Genomic DNA, 13519 nt, shown 5'->3' with positions numbered 1-13519 from the left:
TTGTCTCAATTGTTTTGTCTATGTTTTTTGTATTTGGATGAGGATATACATTGTTTCATGCAGGAGGCTAAATTTGGTCCCTTTTAATCCATTTTGACCAGAAGTGGAAGTCTCCTATATTTCCTTCTTAATCTTGATTATGTTATTTTATTGTTCCATTGTTCCTCTGTTCCTTTTCTTTCTTTGTGATTATATAACTATTTTTTGGCATTGATTTAAATCAGTTTAATAATGAAATTAATTAGTATTGCATTTAAATTTAATTGCATTAAGTTACCTTTTTTGGCTATATCTTCCCATATATACAAATGCTAATATGTATGTAGTTGTTGATTTGGGGATTATAATTTTTATACCAATAAATTCAGTCTACTGTGTGTACCACAAAATGTAGAAACCTTGAAACCATATAGATGTCTTTTCTCTGTTCTTTCCCCAGTCTTTGTTATAGGTTTAATATGTTAAAGTTACATATACATTGAAAATTTTCCAGCCAACATTTTAATTTTTGATGTTAGCAGTCATATGTATTTTAAGTGAAAGAAGGTATTGTTTTATCCAGTCAGTATCCATTGAAAGTATCAACATGCTTATCATACTTCCTTTTCTTCTTCATCTTGGAACTTTCCTCTTGGCTCGTTTTTTTTCTGTTGCCTGAGGAAAATTGTTTGGTGCTCCCTTTAATGGAAGTTTGTTTAAAGATATTTCGAGGCTTTGTTTATCCAATTATTCTTTTGATGATAATTTGTCTTTGGGTGGTTTTAAGATTTTTATCTCTTTTCTTTTTTTGGTTTTCTGTAGTTGTACTAATGTACCTAAGTGTAGATTTATTTTTGTTTACCTTGGGATTTATTATGGTTCTTCAGTCTATGACTTGCCATCTTTCTTCTGTTTTGGAAGTTTTTAGGTATTATCATTTCAGATGTTGCTTTTGTGCCATTTCTCTTGTATTTCTCTGACTTGTATGTTAGGCTTGCTTATATTGTTTATGTCTCCTGTCTTCTTTTTGTATTTTCATACTTTTGAATTTTGTGCTAACATTCTGGGTATTTTCTCCTGACCTATTCTGTTGTTGCCCTCTAATTCTGTTTTAATCTATGTCTAAACCATTGTTGATCCTACCCGTTGATTCTTTTTAAATGTTTTTTAACTCTGGAGTTTTATTTGGTTTATTCTTACAGTTTTCAATTCTTTGAAAAAATTTTCAATTTTGTGTTACATATATTTGAACATACGTAACAAGCATACTTGCTTTGCTTAAGTATACTTAGGCATACTTGGATGCCTATGTCTGAAACTCCAAAATACAGACCTGTTTTTATTTGCTTTTTTCTGTTGGTTTTCATTCACGCTGTCCTGATTCTAATGTGTTTGATACTTTTTAATGTATGCTGAAACTGTTAATGAACTAATAGTAGAAATTATTTGTAGCCAAGGTGACATTGTTTTCCTTCATAAAGGATGTATATTTACTTCTGTCTGGTGCCTGGGGGTAATTGTAATTTAGGATTAAATGAGTCAGATTTCAGAGTTTAAGATGATCAAAGCCCAACAGTCTCTTTGAGGCTGTACGTATTTTTAGTTTATTGTTACTCCTGGCTTGCCAGCCCTTCAGTGTAGCTGAAAGGGGGTGAGGAGTTTACTAGTTCCCCTTCTCCCTTGATTGTCTGTGGGCATAACATCCCTATACTTCTAGCCTTCTGTGTTTGTTAAAAGTACCTTTCACCTTCTCAGCTGCTTTCTCTGAAATAGGCAAATGTCCCCTGGGTGGCAGAAGTGGCCAAAAGCTGTACTCACCACCCTGGACTTTCTTTCTTTTCCAGTTTTGAATCAGTAATTCCTCACTATCACTTCAGCTCTTTGATGTCTTCAGGCACATTTTGAAAATTAAAAGAAGCGTTAACATTTCATATCAATTATTAATGTATTTTAAGTGAAATATTGAAATACTAAAATAGTGAATGTTAGAACTAGTAAAAAATATCAATTTAAAAATATTGACAATAATATAAAAGTAAAATAATTAATATTGACATTTAAGATTAAAGTATTAACTTTTTTCATTTTAGGTATTCCACTATAAAACATCTTATTTTAACAGTGGTTTTCCCATAGTAGAGTTGATCTGAATTATTTATAAGAAGTGTCAGTCCTTACCAGAATCTGAATTTTAAAATGTTTCCCTGTATTTGTGTTTCTGTGCATAATTAGAGAAATGATTAAGAGTGCATTATCAGTAGTGGTTTGACTATTCAGTCTATAATGAGAATTTGTCAAAGTTTTTGGTGTGTATTTGCTTAGGTAGACATTTAAGGAATCTCTTTAGAAAGTTAATGATTTTACTGATCTTTGGAAAAGCTTAATTGAAAACTGGAAAATGACATTTTTAAATTTAATTTAATTTTATTACTTTCACATGTACAAAACAATGTAATAGATATTTATCATTTATATCCCTCACAAAGTGATAACCTCCCTCCCCCAATCTCCTACCCCTCTGACATCGCACACAGCCATTACATTTCCACTGTTTCTATTCCTAATGCTGTACTCCACTTCTTGTGACTATATACATATAAAGTAATAGTTGACATTCATTATTATTCAGCTTTAGCCTCAGCTGTGCAGCGCAGTGATCAGGCATCTACACCATCCCTGAAGTGGTCAGTCTAAATAAGACAGGTGTCCACTGGATACCCTACAAAATCTTTACAACGTTATTGATTATGTACCCCAAATTGAGTTTCATATCCCCGTGGCAGTCTTGTGGTTACCGGTTGTGCTTTCTAATCCCCTCACCTTCTCCCTCATCACCCCCCCCCCCAATCTAGCAACCCTCAGTTTTTTCCTCTGTATCTCTAAGACTGTTTCTGATTAGTTTGTTTATTTATTCTTTTCTTTAGATTTCACATATAAGTGAGGTCGTATGGTATTTGTCTGACTTATTTCATTTAGCATAGTGTTCTCTAGGTCCATCCATATTGTTGCAAATAGTAAGATTTGATTCTTCTTTATGGCTGCATAATACTCCATTGTGTAAATGTACCACAGTTTCTTAATTCAGTAGGAAAAATGACATTATTTTTATTTATTTATTTTTAGGTTGGGCTCATGTGGTTTGTGCCCTATATATTCCAGAGGTACAGTTTGCCAATGTTTCTACAATGGAACCAATTGTTTTACAGTCTGTTCCACATGATCGTTACAATAAGGTACAGTGGATATTATCTTATTGATGTTTGAATATAATGTTTTTGTTTTAAAAACTGGGAAGTATAAAGGATTTTTTGTATTTTGTTTTATTATAGGCTTACCTTAAAAAATTTAAATCAGGGGTGGCTGGTTAGCTCAGTTGGTTAAAGTGTGGTACTAATAACACCAAGTTTGCTGGTTTGATCCATGCGTGGGCCACTGTGAGCTGCTCCCTCCTTAAAAAAAAAAAAAAAAAAAAAAAGGCCCCAATCAAATTCCAGAGTTTTTGAAAAAGTTATAATTACTGTGGTAAACTACAATTACGAAAATAATGTTATTAAGGCCACAGGAGTACAAAACAAAACTATATTAACTTTTTTTTTAAGTACTAATTTTATTTATTGATGAACATGACTAACTCTGAGCACCTGGTCCAACCCCAGGTAGGAGCTGTCACGCCTACACATGTGCTCAGATATACTAATTTTTATGCTAACCTAGATATTTATTATTCTAACATTTATATGACATTTTAATTCTTATAGATTTGTCATTTAAGAAATACTGACCTTTTATGTTCTTTAAAACATCGTTTCCATTAAATTTGAATCAATTATTATTTTGCGTAATATTATATGTTATATGTTATCATATATCATATGATAAGTATGTTATCATACATCCTTTCTTAAAAAATAATCCTGTTACAGAATATTATTTGTTCCTCCCCCCTCCTCATGTTATTTTCTTCCCCCAAGATAGGATTTTTGTTGTTAGCTTTTTATAAATCTTAATGTTTGCTTTTTTTCATATATTTTTTTTCTTGATTTTGTACACATGTGTTATTATTTCATTCTCTTTTTGCATATTAGATGATTTTCTGTTACCTAATGTGCCATTCAATATAGTGTTATCTTTTACTTGAGGTACTTTGTTGATTTGTTCCATCTGTGTGAGAGTGTCACTGCAGCCAATTCTAAGATTTCAGATATTTTTGTATTAAACGTTTAAAATGCAGATCAATATTTATTTTTAAAATTTGGAAATACAGAAAAATTAAAATGCAAGACAAAAATCATCCTAAATACTCTCATTCAGATCTTTCTAGATTTTTTTGTGTGTGCAGTTTTACATATACTATATACTTGTGAAAGATTTGGATATATTGCTTATATTTTTTTGTCTGTGTTTTGTAAATTATTAAGTTGTAAGTTATAAACATCTTTTTGTGTCAGTAAATTTTACTTTTGCCATTATTTTTAGTGGCTACTTAGCATGTAATACAGAGTATTGTTAGTTTTGATGAACTGTATTATCATTGAAGCACCTCATTTGATGTCTGTTGTCTGAAATTGTCCTTTAGAGTGCAGTTTCAAATTTATACTACACTAGTAATAAGTGAGATTGCTCATAACCTTATATCTGTTATACTCCTGTATCTTCTTATTCACATTATCACTGTATCAACTTTAAAACAATCTTCTATTTTTAGTAAAAATATTAGAGTGTTTGAATGATTTTCTGTGAGTACTGGTAAGGTTAAATATTTTAAAGATTTTTTTTTTTAAAGGTTATTCATGTTTGTTAATCGAACTTGAATTGCTCTTTGTTCACTTTAATATTGCAATGTTTTTATTTTTTCTTACAAAGTTTTTTTATATTAGAGATACTATTCTTTTTTTTTCTTATATACTTTCTGTGTGTGCCTTTGATCATAATTTAACATTTGCTTTTTTAGCTTTCATTATGTCTTCATGGTTTTATTGTTGGTACTATTCTAACAGGTCAGTTTTTCTAGTTCATAAGTTTAAATTTTTTACATAATTTACACAACTACTCTTTATTGTTTCTGCCTTTGATGCCATGTAAAGAAAATCTATGTTTCTCTACACTAATGTATAAATACTTCCTTAGTACTTTCAAAGTTCATTTTAGAAGTACTTGTTTTTCCTTTTAATTTTGAAATAATTTGAAACTTAAATGAAGGTTACATTAATAGTACAAAAAGCTCTTCGTCTCCTAAATCAGTTGAGAGTAATTTATCAATATGATACTGGCACCCCTGACTGCTTTACCGTAGTATATATTTCCTATAATGAAGGATTTCTCCTACATGACCAGAATGCAGCCATCAGAATAAAGTAATTAACATTTATGCATTATTACCATCTACTCCACAGACCTCATCATTATTTCTCTAATTTCTTCAGTTTTCCCAGTAATGTCTTTCATAGCCAAAGGATCACAGGATGCATTTTGTTTCTTAAGTCTCTTTTAATCTGATATAGTAATTCATTTTTGCCCTCGACTTTTATAGTTTTGATACTTCTGAAGATTACAGGCCTGATGTTTTTGTAGAATGTCCCTCTGTTTGGATTTTTCTAATGTTTCCTCATGATTAAATTCAGATTATGTGTTTTTAGTAGGAATAGCACAGAAGTGATGCTGAGTTCTCATTGCATCTTATCAGGTGGTACATGATTTCAGGTTTCCCATTACTGGTGATGTTACCTTGATCACTTGGTGAAGGTTGTGCCTGCAAGGTTTCTCCACTGGGACGTTAATCTTTTTTTCCCTTTATAATCAATAAACATTTTGTGGGGGAAGTACTTTGTAAATATGTTGTTCCTTGTGCCTTTTACCTGCTAATTAAAGCATCCATTATTATTTCTTGGCTTAATTTATTACTGTGATTGATGGCAAGTGGAGGTTTTCTAACCCCATCATTTCTTTTACATTCATCAGTTGGCATTCACTTTAAGAAAAATCTTTCTTCACTCCCCATTTATTTATATTAGTATGAACTAATATGGCCTGTGTGTTACTATTTTATCTTAAGAGGTCAATCCTCATTATTGTCATTTATTTTGATGCTCATAATTATTTCAGGTTTGGCTGATGGGAGCCCTTCAAGTTGACTTTTGTGTCTTTTGACATGTTTTTACTATTCTGTGAGCACTTTCTTACTTCTGACACAATAGTGTGTTCCATGCTCATCTGGTATCATTCCTGCTCTAGCCCTGGAATCACCATTTCTCAAGGAAGCCTTGATTCCTTTTAGGTGAGAATGGTACTTAGAAACCAAAGTGGACACTGGGTGTGCTCATTATTACTTAGATATTGCTACTCCCAGGCCCTCCTAGTGGGAATACCTAGGAAACAGATTTGTGTATATAGATACACAGCTATATACACATTCACATCTACATATTTTTAATATTTATGTCTATATATTGAAAAGTAGGAGGTCACAATGATACTTCTGATTCAATATATGGATACATACACATATCTATATGTATTTCTATTGATCAATCTATATACGTATATAGAGAACCATAAACTTTTAGTAACTTCTACAAATCTAACTACACAGGATTCATTTTAATTTTTTAATATTCTGATCATAGTAAATAGGGGATACGTAAATTCTGAAATTATAGGCACAATTGGAAAACGGATTATTAAATTTTGGAAGACAACAGTCCTTAATCGATGGTAGTAAAGAATAATTTGGAGAGCATTTAGTAAATTATTAGACACTTACTATGGACCTACTTTGTATCAGGCATTGTGCTAGATGCTAGGAATTCAGAGATACATAAAATACAGGGTTTTTCTCAATGTGACACTCTTAGTCAAATAAATAATTACAATGTATTTTAAATAATAAAAAATCTGAATTTTAAATAATAAAATTTAAAATAATATTTTAAATGATAAAAAATCTTTTAAAAATATTTTAAAAAACAAAAAGTCTGAATGAATTGTTACGGAACACAATACAAGGAGGGATTATTTTTGCCTAAGGAATTGAATAAGGCATACAAAGAGATAATAAGGGCTTTGCAGAATAACTAGGAATTTGACGTGTGAAAAAAGGATCAAATAATAATTCCAGACAGAGAAAGTAAAATAAAATAGGGTAGTAGGTGCAAAGGGCAGGTGGTAGGCAATTCAGAGAATAATGAAAATTATTTTGTGGCTGAAACATTGTTAGACTTAGAAAAAAATAAAAGAAAATTTTGTGAGTGATAGGAAAGGAAGTTTTTAGAATATCTGTATAACATATCTAAATTGCAGAGAATTCACTGTGTTGACCTGTTGTTAAATTTTCTCCATTAAATATATAATGGCCAGCTTTTATACCATTTGTCATCAGATTTGTGTTTTTATTTTTTGACCTCCTATATTGTATCAATTCCTCATTTCACTGACATACATACATTTTGTTAGTAAACATAATGAATGTTACCTTTAAATTACCTTTTAATAATTTTTAAGAAACACCAAAATTGGGGCAACATGGAGATTTGTGAACTTTTTTCAGGTGGAGGCTTGTGTTTTTTTTAGAGTAAGGAAGCATTTGTTTTAGAAAGCTGCAATTTCCATAAAGAGTAGTTAGCAAATGATGTATGTGTCCTGTATATATCTTTTTGAATAGTCTTTATTTATTGGATGTCCATGAAGGAATGAGTGTTTGTTTAATAAATACAGAAAGAATCATAACAGACCAAACAAAGAAGTAAATAAAAAACACCATAAAACACGGTGTCATTGAACTGTAAAAGCTTTAAGATAAAGGAAAACTTAGAAATTGCTAGTCCAACTTCCTTTCAGTTGTTTTCAAAAGTAGTGGTGGATAGCTATTAAAAGAAGTTTTTAATCAATATATTTAGCATTTGGGTGAAAAAGTTTGAAAGTACTAAATATTCTCTCTGATTTTTAGGACTCCTGTTAGTGCTTGTGGAGCTAAACATTCCACACATCCGTCATTCATTTAGCCAGCATTTATGGCACGTCCTCTTACATGTACAGGCACTGCTGGAAACATGGGGATACGCAGTCCGATATGGTAGGATAGACATGCACAAATCAGCGCTTGTTAAACAGTGTAGTGTGTGCAAGCTTTCTACAATAGAGACTGTTCACTTAACCAGCCTAACAGAGCTGAAGAAAGAAAGGGGAAGTATCTTAGAAAAGGTTACAGCTTCTCTGAATTTTTAAAAGAGGCCTCCAGGTGCTGACTGTGAGGGGAGGAGACAAGAGGGAGCACACGAGTGGCCATTAATTTTACAAACTGAAGGAGCAAAAGCTTTGAAGTGGGCAAGCGGAGAGGGGGTAAGGGGAAGGAGGAGGGGATGGTAGTGAGGGAGAAGGGCGGTATTGCTAGGACCTTGGTTGTGATATGTGGAATGCTGAGAGGTTGTTAGGACCAGATTTTCAAGAGCCTCACATATCATTTTAAGAAGCTTGAACTTTACCGAAGGACTTTTATATTATACTTGGGAGGGATATGCTCACGTATAGCTACCATTCCATTGGGTAGTGAAAGGAAGATTGAGAGAAGGGGAATAGAAAGAGACAAAGAATAGTTATGTAGAAACTGTTTAGGCTTTCACAGTGTTCCGGAGAGGTAATACTGAGGGTCTGAAGTAGGAGAGTGGTAGGAATGAAGAAGGGACAAGACATTTAGGTAATGTGTAAGAGGTTTAATTGATCAGGCTTCATGATCAGTTTAGTGTGACAGAAGATGAGAGAGGAAGAAAAATCAGGATGGGTTTGCAGTTTCAAGAAGATAATAAGTACTAGGTACATCATCACCACCTGAGATAGAGTATATATAGAGGAGTCAAGTAAACTAATTTCGTAGAACAGAGACACTAAGTTTGAAATTCTTGGCATATTTTGGGGGAATTTACTAAACAAGTCTTTTGTCTACAAGTTGTTCTCTAGCATATAGTAACAATATGACAATAAGGTCCCAAGATATAATTCACATTTCTGCCAAAACATTGAATATTTGCTTTTGTATGAGGTCAGATAATTAAGTTCGCGAACTTGTTGCAACGATGTTGCTAACCTTTTTTGATATCAGAGGGATTATCCATTATGAATTTGTACCATCTGGACAGTTAACCAGGTTTACAATTTGGAAGTGCTGAAAAGGCTGCGTGAAAAAGTTAGACGACCTGAACTTTTCACCAACAATTCACGGCTCTTGCATCGGGACAGTACATCAGCTCACACGGCACTGTCTGTGAGCGAGTTTTTAGCCAGGAAACAACTCTATTGGAACACCCTCCCTACTTACCTGATCTGGCCCCCAGTGACTTCTTTCTTTACCTGACGATGAAGGAAATATTGAAAGGAAGACATTTTGATGACATTCAGGACAACAAGGGTAATACAACAACAGCTCTCTTTTCCAAAATTGCTTTGAAGGGTGGACTAGGAGCTGGTATCAGTGCATAGCTTCCCAAGGGGAGTACTTCGAAGGTGACCATAGTGATATTCAGCAATGAGGTATGTAGCACTTTTTCTAGGATGAGTTCACGAACTTGTCAGCGTCATATACCCTGTTTCCCCGAAAATAAGACCGGGTCTTATATTAATTTTTGCTCCAAAAGATGCATTAGGACTTATGTTCAGGGGGTGTCTTCCTGAAAAATCATGCTAGGGCTTATTTTCCATTTAGGTCTTATTTTCGGGGAAACACTGTAATATATGTTTGTTTTTGCCTGGCACTTTATCTTAGTTGCTCAGTTGAACACTTAAAACCTATTTTCTTTTATGGACAATTGAATCATTTGGAAAAGCAAAACAATCTTGCAACTGTATCTATAAAAACATCCTTTTACCTTTTTTGGTACCACAGCTCATTCTAAATTTGAATTTCCTTATTTGGCTTCTTTCAGTTGTCTTTGTCTCTCTCTCTCCCCCCAGTTCATACATATACACATTCTTATTTTATATTTGTTTTTTGTGTGTTTTGTGCTTTTGTGTTCAACTTCACTTCTAATTGCCTTTTTTTCAACTCCAAGGCTCAGAGGTTATTTTATTAAATAGGGTTTACTAAGGACTGTGGAAGAATGGTAGTATAATTTCCTTTAGTGTTATTTCTTTGCTCCTCTTACTTCTAAAGGCATCAATCCAATCTAAACTTTCTGGAAATGGTAATATACAGTGGTTAACTTCCAATATTTCATGGGATTAAAATCTCACCAACATGTAAATTGCCTTTATCAGTTTTTTCATGTTTATTTGGTGTCTTGAGTACTCTTGGATGTTTATGTAATATAATCTGCCAAGTATAATTGATTAAGAGATAAGATTTTATAAAAACTCATACTTTAAGAGCAATTACATTGCTGGGCAATATGATAAAACAAGGCAAGTCAAATTTGACAAATTTAGTTTTTTCCATTGAACCAATATTATAACTGGGTTAGATTTAAGACCAAAGACTTTATTCTAGTCAGAAATTAAACTTACTAAAACTAGTTGAACTACAAATGGGGTTGGCTGAAAGGCTGTATAGTAGGTAGTCTCTCAACATACGCGTACATAGGGAGTTGGACCTGGAACTACAAAGTCAGAGACTAGAAATGGGTAGTGTCCATTCCATCTTTGGTTAGGGTCCTACAGTTCTTGTCTCTTATGTCTATAGTCTATTTCTGCTTCCATTTAGTAATCTCTCATTCTGCTTCCCATTTTATCTGAATTCCCTGTAGATAACTGACTCAGTGTCCTAGTTCTGAATTTCTAACAGAGCAACTCTGGTCTAAGCACTTGGGCTTAGAATAAGGCACTTTCACCTAGGAAAAACATGGGTACCTAAGATACTATTCTAACATTAGAAACTGATTGAACATAGAGGACAATTTCTACAAAAGAGATAATGTGTAGGTGTTCTTCTTTACCTTCCTGTCCCATAAATGTTCTGCTTAAAACAACTGTAAAAGAGTCTATAAACTGTTCCTGATGTACATACGCCAAATTGCATATGCTGATTCTTTAATAAAATAGTTTAGTATTTTGCATAAACTTGAGATTTCTGTCTTTTTTTAAAAAACAATAAAAAGTATTTAATAATTCGCAAACGAGTTTTTGCACAACTTTTAAAGGAAATGATTTATGATTTAGGTCATTTGATGATTTCATGAGAAACAGATCCAGGGATAATTGTGTATTGGGTCTTATTTTTTTCTCTCTATGTAACACTAGCAGATTGAATTAAGGCATAAAATTTTATTTAGTCTACTCTGTTTAAGCTTGGAATCCATCTGCATATAATTGAGTAAACTGATCTGTGTGAGTTGTTTGATTTTAAAGGAATAAATCTCAGTAAAGTGTGTCAGTTTGCAGGGGAGACGGACTTTGAAATGTCATGTTTTTCTAAACTAGTGATTCTTTACCTTTTTTAGTCTTCAGGAGTCTGTCTGATAAAGCATAAGGACTCTTTCCCCAGAATACTGAACACCCCGAATATGATATAACATAAATATATCATAAAATATATAACATAAAATATATAGTATATCTTACATATACTAACCCAAGGATCATAGGAATACCCCTTGATAGATCCTCAAACTCTGTACCTCCCAATCATGATGAGGATTGACAAATTTTAGATTACGTCAAATAATACTTAAATAATTAATTAAATATTTGATGTATTTAAAAATAGTACATTTTAAATTAAATATATAAACATTTTTAATACATTTTTTCTAATTGTTTTTTTGATCTGTAAATAAGAAGAGTTATAATTATGCCAAATATACAAACTTTTATACTTGGCCCTTTACTTAATTTTGAATTAAGTAAAATTCAAACTTTTACTTAATATTTGTGCCTTTAATATTTGTGCCACAATTTGCTTCACCGTTCCTGTATTACTGAATATTGCAGTTTTATTGAACTATTTTTGTGTTATAAACAGAAGCGTGACAAAAATCTTGCTTCACCAAGCCTTCTTTTCCTGTATTTTGCATTATTTCCTTTGGCTAGAAATCTAGAATTAGAATTATTGTGTCATAGACTATACCTGTTTCTGAAGTTCTTATGAGTATAATATTGCCTCATTGTTTCCAAAACTTTTATAGATAATAATTTATGAAAATACCATTTTTACCACATCGCCTATACTGAAGTTTTAAACACCATTTTTAATATTTGCTAATTTGATAATTGAAAATTAATTTTCATTTGTTTGATTACTTGTCAGGCTATCAGAATGGTATTTCTTCTTGTGAATTGTGGTTTTTGCCCATTTATCTCTTACAGCTATTAGGTTTTCTCAAGTTATGAGCTGTTTAAATAAGAATTTATTTTTGTCTGTATAAACCACTTTGCTTTTTTGTTTTGGTTACTTAAAGAAAATGCTCATAGACACAGTTATGCTTTAAAGTTTTTTTGGAGGGAGGGGTGTCAGATATACAGGGTGCTTAAAAAGTTTTAAAAGTAATTAGGTTATATATGGATATACAGCATATGCCAAATTATAGTGTTACTCTTATTTTCCTGCACTTGTAATACAGAGATCGTTCTCTGTGTGAACAGTTTCTACACACAAGCACAGAGCAGCCTTGCAGGACTAGGAAGTTATAGATCCCATTAGCGTCACCATTCAGCAAAGTTTGAGGAAATGAGCAGAGGGATAGCCACAACCCTTCCTATGGTTCTTTCTCCACAGATGGCAATATCGGATGCTTTTTCTGCATGCTGTTAAGTGAGATCTAGAAGGCAAATTATACAACTTTTGCAGTTATCAAAATTACATGGAAGATGAAAATGACTGTTCATTGTTAGAAGTTACCTTTAAGGGGGAAAGTTCAGTTGCCATGATGGTGAACCTGTAGCACTAAAAACCAAAATGCTGAAATTAAACATGTAAGGATTACCAGAAGTTAATGTCTTGTGCCATAGTACCCACATGGCCTATTCTTTTTTGATGAAGAAAATAGTGGTTGAACCAGATACCCTTGTATGTTGACCGAGTTTTTCTCATATCCGTGGGAAGACGCTGACAACATGTTGCAGCAGGCTATGGCTCTTTCATCTGTCCTGCAGCATGGAGGTTCCTTCCCGTCATCTTCCACACTGCTGGTGTAGGCATTCTGTTTTGTCAGATTGGTTTTTTCTTAGATAAATTTATATTGAATAAGTCATAATTGATTAACCTAATCAATTGATTGATTAGAAAGGAAAATGGCAAGGTGACAGTGCATGTTCAGAGAGAGGGGATAGAAATGGAGGTGTTCCATAGGTTGGGAGACAGATAGCTTATATTAGTATAGTAAAAGGAAGAATATTTGAAGTCTTATTTTACAGGGCCATATAAATATCATGTCTGTATTTGTAATTACAAGGAGTAATAGAATGATCACAGGTGCCAGATAGAGGAAAAAACAAGACATCTAAGAAGTAAATGATAAGGATACATTTTAGGTCTAAAATTGGAATACCGGAGGTTACATCCTTCAACAGTAATGTTCAGCAGTGCTGGGTAATAGAATACTATGAAATAGTGTCAAGTAGG

General features: G+C 32.7%; 1 protein-coding gene across 19 annotated transcripts in view; it reads left to right on the top strand.

The window, feature by feature from the left end:
- The window catches only part of MLLT10 (MLLT10 histone lysine methyltransferase DOT1L cofactor), a 192477-nt gene that overhangs the window by 66744 nt on the left and 112214 nt on the right, over positions 1-13519 (top strand). For all 19 annotated transcript variants that reach the window (XM_081050356.1, XM_081050355.1, XM_081050364.1 and 16 more), the window contains one exon: positions 3103-3212. In XM_081050356.1, the coding sequence (XP_080906482.1) occupies positions 3103-3212 (110 nt within the window). The remainder of the gene's footprint in view (positions 1-3102; positions 3213-13519) is intronic.

This window comes from Rhinolophus hipposideros (assembly GCF_964194185.1).
Source record: "Rhinolophus hipposideros genome assembly, chromosome: 1".
Classification (NCBI taxonomy): Eukaryota; Metazoa; Chordata; class Mammalia; order Chiroptera; family Rhinolophidae; genus Rhinolophus; species Rhinolophus hipposideros.
This window is presented reverse-complemented; position numbering and strand designations above follow the sequence as displayed.